The sequence below is a fragment of the Drosophila biarmipes genome, chromosome 3R (genome assembly GCF_025231255.1).
Source record: "Drosophila biarmipes strain raj3 chromosome 3R, RU_DBia_V1.1, whole genome shotgun sequence".
Taxonomy (NCBI): Eukaryota; Metazoa; Arthropoda; class Insecta; order Diptera; family Drosophilidae; genus Drosophila; species Drosophila biarmipes.
In genome coordinates this window covers 16,226,036-16,246,075 of record NC_066616.1, presented here as the reverse complement: position 1 = coordinate 16,246,075, position 20,040 = coordinate 16,226,036, and the positions used below count along the sequence as shown (strand labels likewise).

Genomic DNA, 20,040 nt, shown 5'->3' with positions numbered 1-20,040 from the left:
CAACGTATCGAGTAGGGGCCAAGTAGGCCAAAAGTCCCCCTTTTTTATTATTTATTTTGTATTGTATTTAAATTATTTGCTGATTCGACCTTGGCCCCAACGCACCACCCACCCACACGCGAGCGCCCACCGGGCACTCGATTAATTTGGCATTCACAGGTGAGGCAAACACATCTGACAGAAGGTAGAAGAAGAAGAAGGGGCAAAACGAAGAAGAAGAAGAATCAGCAGCAGAAGCAGAGCGCAGCCAATTATTTTCCGAATTGAATTGCGAAAAACCCGTGTAGCGTGTCCTATCCGGAACCAGGAGAACCCAACCGCAGTGGCGCACCTCCGGAATGGCCACGGAGCAGCATCACCAGCAGCGCGTCCTCAAGCAAGATGGCTACTTGGATCTGGGCGACTGTAATAGCGCTCCAGCTCGGCCCTTCGAGATGCGCAACGTCGTCTATCATCCGCAACTGAATGTGCTCCTGCTCTTCGACAACGGCAGCACGGTCAAGGTCCTGGACGCCAACTCCGGAGTGATCCTGCAGACCTATCAGCTCAGCTCTAGTGGTAAGACTTGTGGGGGAAAAAACCATCACACACATGTACACACGGATGGGGCCACTCACCCACACTGGCGCACCAAAATGTCAATACAGTGGAGAACTGCGAATTAGAACCCACACAGAGAAAAACGGCGGTGTATCAATAAACTTTGATGTTTTTGAAGATCTGAATGGGCTGAATCGTGTCAGTATAGAATTTTATGACCAGAATAGAGGCACACAAAAATTAATGGGATAAGAGAATTTCCAGCTTTCCAGTTTATATCATATAATTATCTTTCCAATATTTAAAATGTTCTTAAATTTAACTAAAAAATAACTACTGATGATAACAGCTTAGTATTTTTCAGAAGTGTTATCAGAGATCGTACAAAAACGTCTTAGGAATGTTATGTTGGGTAAATTAGCTGGAATTAGTGCTACGCCCTTTTTGTTAAATTCTTTGAATTCTGATTTCTTTCTGAGGCTTAAAAAGCTTTTACTTATCTTGGTCCATAATAAACTAATTGCATTGAATTTAATAGTAAGTCAAAATATAAGTGCCCTTTTTTTCTGTGTATGCCAATCTAAAATGTACTAACAGTTCTTCTTAGCCACTGCTCACTGTATTGCATTTCTGTACGTAATTGCCTTGCACTTGTCCACCCGTTTGTCTGTGTGGCTGTGTGTGCTGTCAGTTTTTGTGTATGCGTTTGGCATCAATTTTTAACAAAGCTCTGGGAAATCCTTAAACGGAGAGTGATAATCCAATCCAAGCCAATCTGAGTGATTCCCCTCGAGATATCCGTCCTATCGCAATGCGTTTGTTATTGTTTTCTATTAGCCCGCGAGCACACGCATTTTGTTTTTGTTTTGCTTCTATTACGCAGTGCTTTTGTTTGATGACCCTCCTCGCCCCCGCAGCCCTCAAACTTGTAGTTCGGAAGCTATTTTCGGGAATGTTCCGGTCTTCAGTTTCACGGATCTAGTCTCGTTATCTATTGGTTCTGATTTCATGCATGTGCTATAAGTGATTATCATATTGTTATCATATTTAATTTGGATTTCCATCTTTCACCTTTATACATCCTAGTTAAAACTTGATTTATTCTTAGTCCGCACTTCAAAAGGCTTTTTAATGAAGCGCCTTTAGTTAATTACTTTAATTACTCAAAATGGTTGAAATCAAAACACATTCAAAACTATAAAAAGTATTTAGAAGGGCGAGCAGGAACTGTTTTCTGATGAAATCAGCAAGGATGAGTCATATTTCTAATGTTTACTTTCATCTCGTTTTTCCCTCCCAGGCGACAGCGTCGTTCATGGTCGGTATATGCCCCTGCAGGACAAGATCTTGTTCTGGGATGGTCATAATCTCGGACTGCGAGGCGACTACAACGGCGTCCTGCTGCTGGACACCATTCTGCAGGCGCCGATTGGCCAAAACGACGACTACATCAAGTTGGAGATCATTCTGTCCGAGGCGATCATCTTCCAGAACTGCATCACCGAACTGGAGAGCGAGGGCCTGGAGTGCCCCTGTGACATAAGCAACGAGCTGACTCAGAAGATCAACCAAGCTCAGCTGAATGCCAAGAAGGGCATCAAGGCCCAGCGGGTAAGAATTTACTTGTTTGTATAAGACGAATGATTAAACGTGACATTATTTCCCCTTTTAGTGGAACACCATTTGCCTGGAGGTGCCCTATTCCAGCCTAAAGCTGGTGTCCAACAACGTGGTCATCCTACTGAAGCGCCTGGAGCGCCACATTCCCGTGCTAGCCATCGCCTCCGCCATCAATGAACGGCTCACCGACATGCTGATGGGCTCCCGTGTGCCAGACTTTGGCTGGAACTTTAGTAATTTCCAACGAGTCCTAATGCACTCGGAGGCAGTGCGTCGGCAGACGTTCGAGAAGTGGCCCCACATGGACTACAAGTGGGCTCTGCCCGATCAAATGGCCCAGGCCGGTTTCTACCATCAGCCATCTTCCTCTGGCGAGGATCGCGCCATGTGCTTCACCTGCAACGTGTGTCTGGTCTGCTGGGAGAAGACCGATGAGCCGTGGAGCGAGCATGAGAGGCACTCCCCGCTGTGCCCCTTCGTCAAGGGCGAGTACACGCAGAATGTCCCGCTGTCCATCACCTATGCCACCAATCCCGCATTGCCAGCACCCGGACTAGGTTTCGACATCATATCCAACAGTGATTATGCCAATGTGCTTTGCACAAGTTGCTCTCAAACGGGCGAGTTGAGCGTTTGGAGCATTGAACGTCACCTGAAGCTGATGCACAGCATCCATGTTCCCACCCTGCTCAAGGACGTTTTCGAGGAGAGCTTCGAGTGGGCGCGGGTAACGGCCATCTGTGTTCTACCGAATGCAAGAGCCCGCACCAAGGTGAACTACGTGTATTCGCCGGCGAATTATGGCGGAGCAGGAAGCAGTAGCGGAGTGGGATCCCATTCGGGATCGAATGCAGTATCTAGTGGAAAGTTTGGCAGTGTGAATGCCCAGCATATAACCTCCACGTCCACGCTTCGGGCCGGCGTTGTGGGATCCAAGATCGTTCTGGGCGTCAGCGTGCGCCAGAGCAGCGGCGAGTTGGCGCTGCGCATGGTAGTGCTTAACATTGTCGAGGTGGACCGAAGCAGTGAGACCTCAGCGAGCGTCAGCAATGACAGTGGCAGCGTTTCCAGCGTTGGTGGTCAGTTGATGAAGTCCTCATCCCCTATGGTCAATGGTAAGCAATAGCATTAATTTTGCTGATAACCCAAACCTTCCTATCATCGATTGAATAATTATAATTATTCATCTCGCTAGTGCCCGGCGAAAACAACGTGAACGTGACCCAAACGAATGTCGAGTCCAAAGATGATGATAATAAGGCTATGACCCCGTACGAGAAGTTCACCGACGGCTTCGATAGCAACGGATTTGTGTCAGCCCTGATGACCTACAACAAGAACAACGGAGTGAGCCAAAACACCGACGATGCCTCTGTTTTGTACGATTTCGATTTGTGCACCTTGTCCCAGATCCTGGATCACAATCTGGAGGAACCGCTGAGTCTGATGGTAGGATCAAATACGGTGAATGTGAGTAATCTTGGCATGGGCAACGAGATCGATAAGCTTGTCGAGGATGCGGTGATGACTCACCAGAACAACAATAACAATAACAACAACAACGAGGCCAACTCACTGGGAGGAAATTCCTCGAATAACAACAACAACACCATGATCAACGGCAGCACCAACAGCAGCAGCGACAAGATGACGGCCACCGAGGAGATCGACTGTGTGGTGGAGAGTTGGACCAGTGTGAAGCGCATGAATGCTTTGGACGGCGCCAGTAGTGGGGCTAACGGTGTGACCCACTCGGTGCAAGAGATCATTGAGATTGCCGAGATCCTGCCCACTACTCCGAAATGCAACCAGCTGCTGGTGAAGTTGCTGCGCACAAGGGCGCCGGAGACAGAGGGCAGTAAGATCATCATGGCCACCGTGGCCAAGGAGGAAGAAGAGGAGGATGAGGAGCAGCGGGCGGAAGAGTCAATGGACACAGGTATGCACAAATCGATAAACGTTTGAACTTCAAAACATATTAAATTTACATTGTTTTATTTTTTTAGATAATAACGCCGAGGGAAATGTTGCAGCTCAGCTGTTGGTCTTCGACTACGACGACACTCAAATATCCAACGATTATACCCTGGCCATGACCTTCAGCCGAGCCAAGTGTCCCAAGCAGCTCTGCATCCTGCCGCACTTCAACTCGTCTCTGGAGCACAAGGATGCCGGCTCCATATGCGTGGTGTGTGCAGATGGCAGCGTTGAGATTTACTCGCTCGCCGATTTCCAAGGCACCATGGTGATCGAGGAGGAGGGCGAACACTTTGAGTCTGTGGTTTACTGCCGCAATCTAGACAGACTGTGCTGTTGCTCACGCCAGGGTGGTCTGCTCTTCTATTCGCTAAGCGAGGGCGAGAACGACTCTGGAGACGAACTGCTTGAGATGGAGGATGACTGCAGTACCACCTTAACACAGGCAGCGGATGTAAGTGTTACGGATGGCGCGCGGCATGTGGCTGGATCAGACCTGTTGGGCAAGACCCTGATCGCCAGCGACTCCATTTCCGTGGATGTTGGCAATGAGGCAGCAGCAGTGTCGAGCTCGTCCAGCGGCGCGCAAGGTGTCCACGTCCAGACTTCTCCATCTGCGGCTTCCACGGCTGCCGCCAATGCCAACTTGCTCGCTTACAAGACGGCCGACCTGACACTAGAAGACCTAAAGGTCTTCTATGCCCTTACGCAGTTCGACGATAAGCTGACCGTCTATTCTGCCGAGGTGCCCAGCTGTTGGAACGATCTTGGCCAGGTGCAGAAACAGCGGAAGCAGTCGCAGAGCATGCGGCACGGTGGTGACGAGCGGGATTTCACGCGCACCTGGCGTCTGCACAATGATGCGTGAGTATACTATGCCTATAAAGCATTTATTTGCTTAACTAATAGGATTAACTATTTTAAATCTTCAGAACCACCTGGGACGAGCACATTATAGAGCTCAATTTAGCCCAGCCCGTGTCCCTGGGTCACATCGATCTCAAGTTCACGGTCTATCAGCAATGCTCAAACCCCGCAGCGATTCAGGTCACCCTACTGAAACAGAACACCAATGGATTTGGCTACCGGATGAAGGGACCTCATTCCAGTTACAAGCCGAATGTCATCGATGACAACATTGATCTCTCTTATAGTGAGGCTCAACAAAAGAATCTTTAGATGTTCCCTAACAAATTGGATTCTCCTTTCCAGTTGCCAATGAAAATCCCGTGCTTAGTGAGGAGTACTTGCTAGCCCACAATGCGGAGGTTCTGGCCGGTCCCATCGAGCTCTCCTCGTGCATCGATCTGTGTGACCAAGGGGGAACCGCCACGCTCACTTCCCCGAAACTGTTTAAGACCCGCACCAGGAATTTTCTACTGCACATCAAAACAGTGTCGGATCCATCGAAAGATGGGCAGAATAAGACGAGAGGTATGTATGCTAGGAATTGGGGAATCTGATTAAGGGACGGGCAGATTTTTAAGTTGGTCTACGGCTGCCACTCCTAGCATCAAATTTCGATTTGTTTGCAGTTTGTTACTAGGCATGATGTTGTTTACCACCCATATCGCTACCCTTTGCAGCTTCCTCAACGCGGCACAAGCGCTCGCATCAAGTTGAGAAATTAGTGGATCGAAACAAGATCAATAGGAACTCTTTTAATATGGCCACTATTCTCCGGGCGGTCAAGACAGCGGTTCTTAAAGTATATCCAGCGGCGAAAAGCGCCTGCATTAATATCATTCAAGTGAAAAAACCGAAGTATCAGACCGGTGAACCGGTGTTCGTAGCCAATATCTCAAAAAAAAAGTCCCAAGGCCAGCCAGTCGCAGTTACTCCCTCTGTGGGACGCAGGCCCGAGCAAGTGCCGAGTAGGGAAGGTACTTCCTGGTGCTCCACAACTATTTAATTGAACTGAAATTTAATACATTTTTTCTCTTTCCGCTTATTCGTTTGTCCTCGCAGGTTGCGACTGGCTACACGAGATTTCCATCAGTGTGCGCGCGGTCAAGTCTCACAGTAGGATCGCTAATGGCCGGATGCTGCGCATAGCCATGCTGGAGAGCAACGTTTTGCTGGTTCAGCTGCTGCGCATCGCCAGTGATCCGGCGTCCAGCCCGCTGGCCAAGAACCTGTCGCTCGACGTGCTCAACTGGATCTGTTTCATCAGGCTAAATCGATTCCGATCGCCCAAGTCGGAGCGGCTCAAGGACCAGATCAACAAGCAGACAGCAGCCAACATTCAGGATCTGCTGGCGCAGCAGTTCGAGTGCATTTCCCTCGCGGAGAAGCATATCGAGCAGTTGCTGCGGAACTGCGTCATCTACAGCGAACGGAGTACGGCCCACAAATGTGTGAAGCTGCTCATCATGCTGACAGAGTAAGTGAAGATATATTTATCTATCTATTAAAAAATACATTAAATATTGCTTTTATCCTTGCAGGGGTGCAACCAATCTGCCAGCAGAGGTGCAAGATCACACAACGCTGGACTACAGCTTTAAATCTGCGATTGCCAACACATTTCCGGAACTGCCGCGCGCGCAGTGCGGAAGTGTGGTGCGCTGGTATATGATGCTCACCTGTGCCACATCCACGGCCCAGTCGCACAACAGCATCTCCGAGCTGGCCATCAATCTGTTGAAGGACATTGCCACCGAGATTGACAAGCGCTGGGATCCGCACTGTGCTCTGCTAGCCACGAGATTTGGCCTCTACGGCTATCCCTTCGAGCCGGAAATATTTGACTTCGACTTCCCCAATGTCAGCAGGCAGGGACCAGGCTCCTCTGTGGCCCTCACTAACGTGATACGCAGCAGTTCTACTATTCTGCCGGTGACCGGACTGGACATCAAGCGATTGAGCTCCATAGGTTGCAAATTGAATTATGCTTATTAAGTCAGAAGTAATAGCAACATTGACTTTTTACAGATGGCGTAGACTTTCGGACGTTCCCATATCTGATCCGCGGCAAGAGCATCAGTAACCAGCTTCGTGGATTGTTAGAGGTGGTGCAACTCCATTTCAACTGCGTCCAAACATCCGAGGCCACGCGAATCGACAACATCGACAGTGTTGGAGGAAACTCCGCGGCCAATGTGGTCATCGAGGATGTGATGATGATGCCGAAGTTGGTTGTGGCCAAGGAGAAGGGCGAGGAAATGGTATGCGATGAAAACAAAGTAGCAAAGCTGTGTTACTAAAGGTACTATATTTACCAGCTCAACGATCTGGTCAATGATGTGGAATGCCTGGTGGAGGAAATGAAGGAAAAACAGGGCAAGGTCGACTACGATGCATTTGGCCTGGTCAATGGCTTCAAGGACAAAACTTGTAAGTTTTCTTTGGTACCTTAGTTTGGGTATTTTGTATAAGAGCACCTTTATAAATGTGGTCCGTGCTCCTTTGAATGCTTATTTTAATTGCAATTATTTTTTTAGCAGGGTCCTCTCTTGCGGACTCCCTGGAACACGCTCTAAAACAGGAGGTTAAAATGGAGAAGGCTGCCATCATGGATAAGCTTAAGATGTCGAAGTTCCTGCCCAAGTTGTCGCTGTTCGAAAGCTACATGCAGAAAAAGATATACGAGCACATCTCCTTCGATGACTTTGGCAAACTAGACAACTGGGACGGTAATACAACGCCTCCATTTAATATGGAGCCGGGGGCCCCCATCAAGGGCCAGGAAACTACTTCCGAACCGAACCCGTCGCAGCAGACAACATCGTCAGGTGAAAACATTCTGGATGACGCTGCGGAGAGCGAGAAAATCATGGAGAACTTGAACGCAAATCCCTGCCAGCCAATTGCCTGGCACAAGCTAATCACTCCACCGCCCAAGCAGATGATAGTCATAGATCGGATGCACTCGGGTGCCAGACGATTTGTGGTCCTGGATTTTGGCCAGCACATCCTACTCACGGATCTGGTGATTCCCTCGTGCGATGAGTTGACTTCCCTGAACATTGACATCTGGTGTTTTGACGAGGAAACGGATTGCACGCGCTTGGTACAGGTCAACGACATCCAGACCAAGACCCTTGTGCTCAGCGACATTCAGCCGGCGCCAATTTGCCGGTACTTAAAATTAACCATTATTGGTCGAATTGGCATGTCGTCCACAAAGTGCAAGGTGCCCTTGGGACGCTTCTTTGGCCACCCGGTTGTGCTGGAGCACGACGGCTATGGGGATCAGCTGATGAGGTTCATCAAGCAGCCCGTCCAGAGCCTTCAATCGCAATTGAAATCGCTTAATGCCCTGTACGAGGATGTGCACTGTCGTTACAGCCTGGCCAGCTGCAAACTGATGGACCTGCTGGCTCCCATGCGGAACAGTGAGCTGTCTAACGTGGCCCACCTCCAGGCCTTCATCAACAAGCAGCGCGACGAGGAGCTTAGTGGCCTGGATAACAACAATAAAGTGGTTTCACTGTACGATGAATGCATGCTTCTGCAGTATCAGATCAATGTGATCCGGAACGTGGTGCTCCGTTTGGAACGCGCTATTTCCCCCAATGCTTTGGGTAACACGCCTCCTCCGGGACAGCCCATTCCGATAACGGAGGAAATTTTGCGATCTGCATCGCGGGACAAGCTGCGAGTACTCAGTTTGAGTTTGGTGGAGGTGCTGCTGCACTTCTCCATCGAGTATGGAATCAAGAACATCCTGCCCGTTCACCAGAAGTTCAACTCGGCCACGGCGAAGGCGCTCTTCAACTCCCTGGTGGTCTACGGTGACGCCCAACTGCAGTTGGCTACCTGTTCGCTGTTGGTGCGAATGTGCTGTTTCCAGCCGTGGTGGGGAGACTTCCTCGCCGACACCTTCTGCAGCCTGTTCTCCGCACAGAACTGCAAGGCTTTCCCCCAGGATCGGTTAGTCCTCTTGCAATACTAATAGAGATTAAAAGGAAATATTCATTGTCCTTCTTCTCCACTTACAGCATATTCTTTTTGCTAACCTACCTGGGACGTCGCAGCATTGCCATGGGCGCCTGCCGATCCATTGTGATTGACGCCGTGCTCAAGACGCTCGTCAAGCTGCTGGCACCCATCTCCCCGCATTACAAATTCCAGTCGGAGCAGCCCAGCACATCGGCAAACGCTGCTGATCGCAGCGCAGCCATGGGCACCACCTCTGATCTACAGCTGATCACCTGGCTGCTGCTGTTTCTATCCGTCTGTCTGGACGACAACGAACGCAAGGATAAGTGTAAGTGGTTGGCTAGCTTAATTAATAATAATTTTTATTAATAAACATGTAATTGCAGCAGCTGCTCGCTGGGACTTTATGAGCTGCGAGAGCGATTTCACCAAGACCAGGCCCAGTAACACTCCCAACAGCAAGCAACTGCGCTGCTTTAAGAAGCGCATCATCCAGCAGAATAAGTACTCGGTCCAGCCGTACACCGACTGGGGAAAGAAGATATACATGATACAGAATGAGGTGAGTTAATCAATTAAATCAAATGAGAATCAAAAGTTATTAACATAAACATTTACTTAGCATCCTGGTATTTTCATGGAGCTCTCGACGAAATCGAAGGGCAGTGGACCCAGCAAGACGGCCGCCGCCGGTAGCAAGATCAACATGGCTGGCCTCTGTGTGGGAAGCAGCAGCTCAAGTAGTAGTGCATCTAAGAGCACGGTAGCCTCCACATCCTCGCCCAAACACCAGGATGTCGCGGGAAGTGATGGCGACCGCGACAGCAACTTTGACAAGGGATTAAAGACTCTTCGAATGGCCAACATCAAGGTGGTCATTCGGGGGCTCTTTGCCCTGCTGCTGGAAATGGATTTTGATTGCAACATGGACCAGTTTCTGCTCACTTGCAAGGTGATCGCAAGGTTGGTGGCGGCATGCCGACCGTCTGTGCAGCTCTGCAAGATTGTGACCACCTCCCAGCTGGAGCAGCTGGTTCGTCTGTCCGTGTGGAATGATCAGCAGCAGCCCTGGGCTGTCCACGCTATTACTTGTTTGCTTCAAGTAGGTTAAAATTGAATTTACACGTTTTTTTCTTAAACTAATAAAAGCTTATCTTTCTTGTAGGATCTTTTGGATGCAGACAAGCAGTTTAGGGACAATGATGTCACTCCCACCAATGATGCACCACGAACCATGGAAGCTTCAGTGCAGGAAACTAGAGATTTATTCAGCGACTATACCTGTAAGTAGACCACTTTCAAGGTTTCTGTTTACCTAGCAAAACGTTTATATATTTATGCAAATTATTGAAATTGATTTCAATACTTTAAATTTCACAAAAATAGCATTTGCAAAGGTATTCTTTTCTACGGCGAGACCGTAGTTGCGAAATCCCTTGGCAGGGCATAGTCAAACAATGAATTTTCCATTCTTTTAGCCACTGCTTCCTCGTGCACTGAGGCACAATTTGAGATGCTGATGCCGACAGCTAGAGAATTTTATCAAGAGGGTAAACACAGTCATTATCTTAACCGTAGAACCTTGCATTAAATATGCACGGTTGATTCATAGATGTCCAAATGTATGCAGGAACCGTATTTATTGACCATTTTTATATGCTTTCTATTTGTAACAAATAGCTTAATGGTTTACCATTTACGGTTCCTGGTACAGTACTACTTTCCCCTTAGCCAAGCTTTTAGTTTGAACCCATTTAAATATGATTTTGATACCCGTAACCTGCCAATGTATAACAAAAAACTATCAACAAACAATATATGTTCTAACAATGCCTTTATCGTGTTTGCAGCCGTCAAATATAATTATTTGCCATCATTGATTGAGTGCGATGACACGGAATTCGATGAAATGCTCAACGACATAGATATGATCGAGCGTACAAAGCCAGTGACCAAGAAGGAGAGCAACGCCCTGTGCAAGAACACCTTCAATTTCTTCTGCAAGTCCATCTCCATTGCCCTGGACTCACGGTTGGACGTGGGCTTGGAACTGCATGTGGAAACGCTGCTCAGAAGGCTCACGAACCGCACCTCCCTGGATCTCTACTCCTCGCTGCCGCAGGTATTGACCAATGAGTTTGTCTCTCCGCCACCGGAGGCTGCTCCCTGGCCGGAGTACTTGACGCAACTCTGGTCAGGCACGGAGTACAATGGTCGGAACACATATGTGATGTTCAAGAAGGTCTTCGACTCCATCCTGGCGGATTTGCACTATGAAGACACTTGGGTGCACCTGGAGCAGGTGCTGCAGATGTGGCTCACGCTGAACTGCGAGCTTTCTGATAAGCCGTACACCAGTGGCATCACCCATACGGATGTTCCGAAGATTCCCTTTGGGGCGAATGCGGTGCAGGGACTGCTCCTGGCCCTGGCTTGGCACAATGACATCAAGCTGCGCACCTGGTGTCTGGGCTTCCAGTGCCTGTTCCTTGCCTGCAACTCACTGCCCATTGGCGAGGATGCGGACTGTACGCGTATCAACGAGGTCATTGTGAACGATGAGAACTTTGAGAAGATGCTGCTGCGGTTCTTCTCGGGCTACGGCATGAGCTCATCTATCATAACCAACCGATGTGTAAGTATTTAAGCTGATATTTGGGTTAATTATAAATTCTAAAAAATTAATTTATTTCCTCTAGGCTGGACCAACCATCTGCAAGCATTTGCATGAGTTGCTGCTGTGGCTGCACAGCAAAAGCGAGACTAGTGGCATTCCCTGCAAGCGCCGGCTCAAGGACATCTTGTTGCATGTTGTACTTCAGTTGGTGCAACCTGGTGGTGCTATAAGCAACCAGCAGGGTCCCATCGATGCTCAGAATCAACTGGTTCGGGATCTGCTCATGATGCCCAACGACAAGGGAGATCTCAACATTGCGCTCAAGATCACCGAAAGTGTTTGTATGTATTGGGAATTCTTTTCTCCATTTGAATATTTATTTAAGCACTTTATTTGATCAGCTTTCTTGGTCTACAACAACATTTCCAATGGCGAGAAACTGCAGTGCCAGCGTGGCAATGAGAACAACACGGCTGGCAACAACTTTAGCAATCTGTTTGCCAATGTTCTGGGATCGGAGAATCCCACCAAGCAGAATGCCACAATCTGCGACAACTCGCTTATTATAAACCTGCTGAAACTGTCCTCGCACATGGTTCTCACGGAGATGCCCAGGCAACCAAGTGTATGTCTCCGCAAAGCATGTCGTCAAACGTTTCTCACTTGTGCATTTTTCTTTGGGCAGGAGGTTACCATACCCGAGGAGGAGGAGTTATCCAATCAAAGTCAAACAGACGAGACTAAAGCGGAACAGCTGAATACGGAGGGACATCGCAGCAAAGTGCCATGCATAGCAGATTGGGGTAGGTTTAAAACCATACATTCTGTATAAACTTTTAACTAAATAACACTGCCTTTTAGTTCTGCGTCATTTCCCCACGATGAAGCGCCTCTTTGGAACACTCTCCCAGTGCTCCACAAGCACTTTTACCATGATGTCCTCTGGTTGCTTTTTCTCACTGAAATCGAATATGGTTTTGGACGATCCACAAACCATCGCCGATGCGGTCTTTAGTTTGATGATAACCCTCAGTGACAAGGCCTCCAATCCTCGACTGGTTGTTGCACCCATTTGCCAATACCTGGAAGAAAGTAAGATTGCCTTCTATTTGATATATATTCCTCATACTAAAGGCTGGGAATCTTCTTAACCGACAGCCACCATTCAAAGAAATTCGACGCTGCCGCGTCTGCCGCTATCGGAACCCTTCCTGTGGTACATCTCAAAGGTCCTGGAGGTCACAGCGGCAGTTCAGACGTTCACCCAGCTGGGTGGAATTCAGATTATCTGTCACAACCTAGTGCGGCTCAATAAGACGATCATCAACATGCAGCCAGGATTGGTTAGAATTCTTTCAGGATATGTGCCTCTTCAGAAACTAATTGAAACCTAAACCTTGACAGATCTCGTTGATTATGCAGCACTTGACCCGCAATACACGCTTTAAGCGGAACACTCATGTGGCGGCAAACAGTGCGTGCAAGAAGACAACAACTGGAACGGGGACAACTGGAGCAACAACAGCACAGCCCCCGAGAAGTGGAGCTCAGTACGATGGACTGATCAACTTTGCACCCTTCTCGCACATTGTCTCCGAAAACGATGCAGCTCAAAGTGCCGAGGTTCTAATCTCGAACCCGAATAATTCACATCGAAGGCCACGATCTCCGGCCTGGAGCTACATGTTCTACCCAAATGAGACGCACGTGGATCTGACCATCACGCTTCCCACAGCGATTCTGTTGAAGGAGGTGCAGCTAGTGCCGCATACAACGAGTCTGGCCTCCTGCCCCTCGGCGGTGGCATTGGAGTTATCCAGAGATTATGGAGTGGGCTCTATCCCAGTGGGTGCACCCATGGCCACCACCGGGCTGACCTGCATAAGGCTGAAGCTGGCCAAGGCGGAGGTGGCTACCAGCATTGTTCTAAGGCTGTACAAGTAAGATTGAACTGAAAATTGCTGTTTGGTTTCTGTAAATTAAACCAATATTTAATTCCACTTGTAGACCCAAGGATTGTGGTAATGTGGGTCTCGTCCAAATCGCTGTGCTTGGCCAGACGATCTTCGGGAATCGCATGCAGGGCCTTCGATCGCCTAGTCCCTTCATCGATTCCCTGGCCTCGTGCTCCTCGCCTTTGCAAACGGCTGCTCTAGCTGCGATGGACGCTGATGCTATGCTTGAGGACGATGCCTTCGCCAAGACGAGCATTGGCTGGGTGCGGATCCTGTCACGCTGCTTCCACGTGGCCGCCCTGCAACCTGACAGCAAGCTGGCGGATCTGATCGCCGCCTATCCAGCTGCTTATCCTGGCTTCCTAGAGGCCTGCTGCTCACTGCTCAATATAATGCCAATGATTCCAAGCCTTGCTCAGCAGCACCTGGAAACCATTTTGCTGAAATTGGGTGCCTATAACCACGAGCTTAGCTTGCAGCTACTTAGGACACTTCTATGGCACACTACTCCCCAAGGTAAGTCATTAAAACTGCTATTATTTTTATATAATTCAATTTAATAATATAAATTACCCGTTCAGTTTTTAAACTGTCCAGCGATGCGGTGTGCGATCTCATCCACGAAGTGGTCACCGGTTCCACGGAGCACTTGCTTGACAAATTGCGCGTCCTGATCGACTGGGTGATGCAACTGCACGACAACTACAGTCAGCAGGCGCGCTGCAATAATCCACAAAGCGGATTTGTCAAAGTCATTGCTTCTATTCTGTGGAAAGTGCAGACACAACAGCAACTCCCCGAGTTGCCCCTGCTCATTTCATCCTCGCTGTTTGAGACCTGTTTTGAATGGGTGTCGTCCCTGGAGCACGATGAGCCTCTAAAAAGTAGCTTTGACTCCCTACTGTGTGCTTTGTGTTACATCAAGCCGGAGCTGTTCAACCAGTTGCTGGTCAAGTTGGGAGTGAAACTAGAGCCTCCAGCTCGCGGCCAAACGGATGACAGCAAGGTGCAAAGCGGCAGTGCCTGGTTCCGACGCGAGGGTAGCGAGAATCTCACCGTTCTGCTGCAGCGTCCCACATTCCTGAAGACTCTGGCTTTGGCCTGTCAGTCTCCGGCGGCAGTATACCAAATGTTGGACTCGGGTCTGCCTAAGCTATTGTCCCACGCCATATACGAGTATTGCATGCACCTGTTGCCTGGATCGGAGCAGGAAGGCGCTGCAGCCACAGTCGCTGCAGGGGAAGGGGAAGCTACGGCCAACAACCAAGCAGCTGCTGCTCCAGCGGATGACGAGGACTCCTCCCTAACGGACTTTGACAAAGCCGAAGCCAATGCTAGCAATAATACTCCGCTGCTCAGTAGCTCCAATGTCCCCAAAGTGCTGGACTTCTTTGCCGAATGCTGTGCCGAGGGTCCTATGCGAGATTGGCTGGGCACCATGCAGGGTTCCGTGTTCTGGAAGCCACTGCTGCAGCTCCTCTGCAACACCCATGCCGCCCAGTTCAGCAAGACGCTGCCCATGCAGCAATCATTCATCCGCTTGGAACGAGCCACCATCAACTTCTTTACGCGGGTCAGCGCCTGCCATCCCGGCAACCAGGAGGTGCTTACACAGCTGCTCATCGGAGCCATAATTTGCAAACCACTAAGATCCTCGCATGGTGTTCGGCCCACCATATCTGGATTCACCAGGCAGCTGGTGCTGCAGCTCCTCCTGGAGAACGAACACATCACAGTCTCGGTGAGAAGTCAGCAGCCCCTGCAGCGGAGGGACACCCTGTCCGCCATCCTGGGCGGGAATTCGAGTGGTGCCAGCACCAGCTTGCCGGTGGCAGCTGTGAATAATCACCCGGCCAAGCGGAGCAGCGCCCACCACATGCTGTTCACGGTGACCACCAGCACCACGTGCCAGGAGATTATGCAGAATTGCGTCAGTGGTGAGTATTCGCAAACTTGATTTCTTTCCATTTGCCCGGTTTTTGGTTAACATATACTTTTATGCTTTGGCTCCTATAATTAAATTATTTTATTTATTTTATTTTATTTGTTTGCGACCCCTTAGTGTATAGTAACCTAGTTTATCAACAACCAACAGATCAACGAGCAGGCGAGGCCTCGGCCTCCAGCAGTGGCGTGTCCAGTGCGACTGCCAAGTCAAGTGATAGCAAGTTGGAGAAGAGCAGCTTCCTGAACTTCAACAACGTTGAGGCGGGCAGCATGGAGTTCCTCACCGTTGGAGCCGCCGTGGCAGCCAAGGACAAGCGTGTTAAGGATGCCAAGAACCAGGCGGCCATGAACAAAGACAAGGAGACTCAGACCAGCACTCTGAACATGGCTTCCAGTGAGGATACCCTAGGTTTATACTTTACCCTAGGTTTATAATTTCTAACCAAATGTTCCCTTACAGATATTTTCAACGTGGAGGAGTTCCTGTTGCAATCAGCGAACGCAGCCAATGGCAACCAGTTGGTTATACCGGAGTATTCTGATATCGTTTTGGCGGGAGATGCGACCATTTCGCAGGTTTTGGCTTCACTTCAAGATGCTGGACACTCGCTGTCGACGCCCTGCATATCGCTCGATCTGGTTCCCCAGCCGCGGGCGGATGATGCGAGCGAGGCAAAGAAGACGAAGGCTGTCTGCACTGAGCCGTTACCATCACCGCTGCAGCGATTTTCGACCAGCGGTGGCCTCTCGTTACTGGCCCACTACCTGCCTACTGTCTATCCGGAGCACTCGGGCAGGAAGACCACACTGGTGGTCAGCGAAAAGGAGAAGAGTCCGCCGCTCTCAGACTGGGTGAAATTGGAGCCCAACGACGAGATTTATGAGGATCTGGAGGACACCATATGCGAGCCAGCGGCCAAACAGGCAACTGTCAGCTCAGTGCCGCAGCACTCGCTAGCCGCATTTGGATTATTCCTGCGGCTGCCCGCCTACTCGGATGTCCTGCTGCGGGACAAAATGCGGGCGCAGTGCCTGCTCCGTTTAGTGCTGGGAGTCACGGGAGACGGCGAGGGCAGTAAGTATTTAAAGATAAGCTTTATTTTGTGGTGTGAAACACTCCCTTCCTTTTTCAGATGATATATACAGCTTGTCGCTAGCGCCTTCGCTTCCAACCCTGCCCTTTGAGGTGTTCCGTCAGCTCTTGGACAGTGTGCCGCTGTCGACCGACGACGGTGTGCTGCTCCGTCGCGTGGTCATCGAAGTAGGTGCCATGCACCTAGTGCTCAACTGCCTCGGCATCTTCTCGCATCAGTCGCACAACAACCGGATTGGAGCACCGATGAACGAGCCCTCACCAAGTGGAACCAGCAGTGGCAGTGGCACTATTGGTGGTACTGGCAGTGGAAACGGAAGTGCCAGCGGTGTCAAGGCAAATGCACCGGAGGAGGCCACCCCTAGTGCAACGTCAGACGATAAGAGCCACATGTACTGGGCCAAGGGAACGGGTTTCGGCACCGGATCCACCACGCAGTCTTGGAATGTGGAGCAGGCGCTGCTCCGCCAGAAGAGTGAGGAAGAGCATGTCACAGTGTTGCTGCTGGTTCTGGCAAGTTACATAAATCCGGGTGACTGCATACCGAGTGACATGTGCGGGGAGGATATCCTGGCCTACCATGATGTCCGAGATGTTACCGGCGAGCTACCGCCCATCTTCCAAACCCTCCTGCAGCAGTCTTGCCTGATCCCCGCCCTCAGCTCCTACCTGCGCAACGATTCCGTGCTGGACATCACGCGCCACATTCCGCTGTATCGTGCCATATTGAAGCTTCTGCGGGCCCTGTCGCTGTCCAAGATGCTCGTCTCGTTGCTTCAGCCGGCGGCTAGTGGCAGTGGGGAGAGCACGCCTCCCATTGTGGAGCTGCTCACGAACATGAAGACCTGCGTGGATACATATGCCAAGCGGTTAAAGTGAGTTTAAGATTAATTGATTATCCACCTGAAACCCCTAACCGTCTGTTTTTTTACAGGGTAAACAAGAAGTCAAACATCAAGGGTCAGACACATCAGTTGACCTTCAACATCGATGACGGCGACGACGAGGGATTAGCTCTGCTCATTCCGGACATCCACGAAACAAGTGTCCTGGTGCAGAAGACCACGGATGCGGATGCCATGATTAACATGCTGCACACCAACGAGGACGGAAGTGGGCAGCTGGAGCCGCTGAGCAAATCCATTGAGCAGCGCTACCTGGAGCTAATGAAAAAGCGCCAGTTCGACACATTCGATATGATTGTGGAGTCGGACAACAACAGCTTCCGGTTTGTGGTCTCGCACCACTTCGAGAAGATGGTGCGCCTCGCCGGCGATCGCTACCATCCGTCACGGGTCAAGCGACTAGCCCAGGAGGCTGTGACACTGTCCACCAGCCTGCCCCTCAGTTTTAGTAGTTCTGTATTTGTGCGCTGTGATACGGATAGATTGGACATCATGAAGGTATGTTAGCATCCTTGTTTTGTGAATACTACAAAATCCTTACAAATCATTTGTTTGACCTCATAGGTACTCATCACTGGACCGGCGGACACGCCTTATGCCAACGGGTGCTTCGAGTTCGATGTCTTCTTTCCGCCGGACTACCCCAACCAGCCCATGCTCATCAATCTGGAGACCACGGGCCGCCATTCGGTGCGCTTCAACCCCAACCTCTATAACGACGGCAAGGTGTGCCTGTCGGTTCTAAACACCTGGCACGGTCGGCCCGAGGAGAAGTGGAATGCGCAGACCTCCAGCTTCCTGCAGGTGCTGGTCTCCATCCAGTCGCTGATCCTCGTCCCCGAGCCGTACTTTAATGAGCCCGGCTTTGAGAGGAGTCGGGGCACTCCGAGTGGCACCAACTCGTCGCGGGAGTACAACAGCAATATCTATCAGGCCTGCGTGCGCTGGGCGATGCTGGAACAGATACGCAGCCCAAGTCAATGCTTTAAGGATGTAAGTTTTAGTTTTGTTTTAAAGCGGCACCATAATAGAACTTAATCCTTTTCATTCATATAATTAAAGGTCATACACAAGCATTTCTGGCTGAAGCGCGAGGAGATCTGCGCCCAGATCGAGGGTTGGATCGAGGAGCTGGGCAAGCCCCAGTACACGGAGAGGGCTAGTCGCACTATTTCCTTCAACTCAATGGTTCTGCGGCGTCACTACCGCCACCTGCGTGAGGAGTTGTCCAAGCTGAAGCCGCCTCGCGGCCTTGAGGACTTGGATGCACCGTTCAATCCGGTGGCCACGCTGCCTCCTATGGATGTGTCAGCGGCTCCTGCAGCGGCAGCCACCAATACGGCCCAGGTGGGAACAGAGGAAGCGATAGCGCCTGACATGAATCTGCTAGGCGAGACTGTGGAGGATAGCGAAGTTGATGGCGAAGCTGAAGGCGACGGCGATGTGGATGACGGCTTCAAGGGTTTCCCACAGGAGGAGGGATTGCTGACGGGCGAAGAAGAGGTGGTAGAAATTCTGAGTGATACAGAGAACGAGAGCAGTGTGTGGCAAGAGAAAGAAGAGGAGGAGCTCTGAATCCACGGCTGCTGCCCAAGGACGTTGGAGATGGATTCGATGTGATGCCCAGAAGCTGCTTGGCCCGGCCTCCCGCACTTCGCTGCCCTAGACATTTTTTATTTATATGCTATGATTTTTGTTTTACGCCTTTATTTGTTTTAGTTTTTGTAAGAGAGAGACTGCAACAGAACTTGGTGTGCTTTACTTAATGGAACCGTAATGATTAATGTTAAACAAATTACGCTAAAGACCTTCGCGCGGAAGAAGGCGTGCACACATACAGAATGCATACACTCGCCCACAAAGCATTGTCAGAAACTTTCCATTCAAAATCAAACAAAAAAATGAATATCCCACTCCATACAAGTATGTATGATTATTGTATCGAACTTTTTATAAATGCTTATATAAACGGATCTATCAATTTCTACAAGAATAACCCGTGTGTGTATAGATTAGAACGGACATGCAAGTCATTGAAAATATCACCACTATAAAACAGTAACAACAAGAAAAACCACCAAAACTAAATAAATGTGTATTAAACTATGTATGTACGTAGTGATTTAGTTAAATATTTACAGAAAATTGTGAACAGTTACTTTTCCAATTGAAATAAAACGCGAGATACATTTTGTTTCCCCCAAAAGTATGCAGTGATTTATGAGTTTTGACCATCAAACCTTTCCATGGTCTAACGAAAACAAAATGGTTTTATCACATTTGGGTACTTTATGGGGTGATATCTTTATAATACCTACTTTGTCACTTTTATAGGGAAGCATTGGCCTTTCATAAAATATTGTTATCTCGGTGTGATGTTATTCGGCATCTGAGGTGGGTTGGTACTATTCTAAAGTTTTCAGTTCTTAACTTAAATTTAAAAATTTTCCCCAGCCTATTTAAATTACAACCAATTTTAGTTATACTTTTAATTTGGTGTAA

General features: G+C 49.4%; 1 protein-coding gene across 13 annotated transcripts; it reads left to right on the top strand.

Moving 5' to 3' along the window:
- The first annotated feature begins 180 nt into the window (after nt 1-180).
- Nucleotides 181-19,744, top strand: LOC108031429 (baculoviral IAP repeat-containing protein 6). 13 transcript variants are annotated; one of them, XM_044090970.2, is made up of 34 exons: nt 181-558; nt 1,841-2,151; nt 2,213-3,275; nt 3,356-3,507; nt 3,571-4,099; nt 4,167-5,001; nt 5,070-5,290; nt 5,350-5,571; nt 5,724-6,020; nt 6,106-6,520; nt 6,585-7,012; nt 7,072-7,304; nt 7,362-7,473; nt 7,581-9,012; nt 9,081-9,349; nt 9,408-9,583; nt 9,644-10,123; nt 10,187-10,304; nt 10,500-10,571; nt 10,872-11,656; nt 11,721-11,979; nt 12,040-12,263; nt 12,324-12,441; nt 12,500-12,730; nt 12,797-12,981; nt 13,043-13,578; nt 13,646-14,109; nt 14,175-15,530; nt 15,656-15,949; nt 16,001-16,615; nt 16,674-17,508; nt 17,568-18,036; nt 18,103-18,531; nt 18,601-19,744. In XM_044090970.2, the coding sequence occupies exons 1-34, from the start codon at nt 339-341 to the stop codon at nt 19,111-19,113; spliced, it is 14,898 nt and encodes a 4,965-aa protein (XP_043946905.1). In that variant the 5' UTR covers nt 181-338; the 3' UTR covers nt 19,114-19,744. The 13 variants fall into 13 exon arrangements, with proteins under 13 accessions (XP_043946905.1, XP_043946902.1, XP_043946901.1 ...); XM_044090967.2 differs by having other exon boundaries at nt 3,356-4,099; nt 7,584-9,012; XM_044090966.2 differs by having other exon boundaries at nt 3,356-4,099; nt 9,411-9,583.
- The last annotated feature ends 296 nt before the right edge of the window (nt 19,745-20,040 follow it).

Coding starts and splice junctions, on each gene's coding strand:
- LOC108031429 (XM_044090965.2), top strand. CDS start 339: ATGGCCACGGAGCAGCATCACCAGCAGCGCGTCCTCAAGCAAGATGGC. Junction 3,276..3,355: donor CTCATCCCCTATGGTCAATG/GTAAGCAATAGC, acceptor TCATCTCGCTAG/TGCCCGGCGAAAACAACGTG. Junction 16,616..16,673: donor CACGGGAGACGGCGAGGGCA/GTAAGTATTTAA, acceptor TTCCTTTTTCAG/ATGATATATACAGCTTGTCG.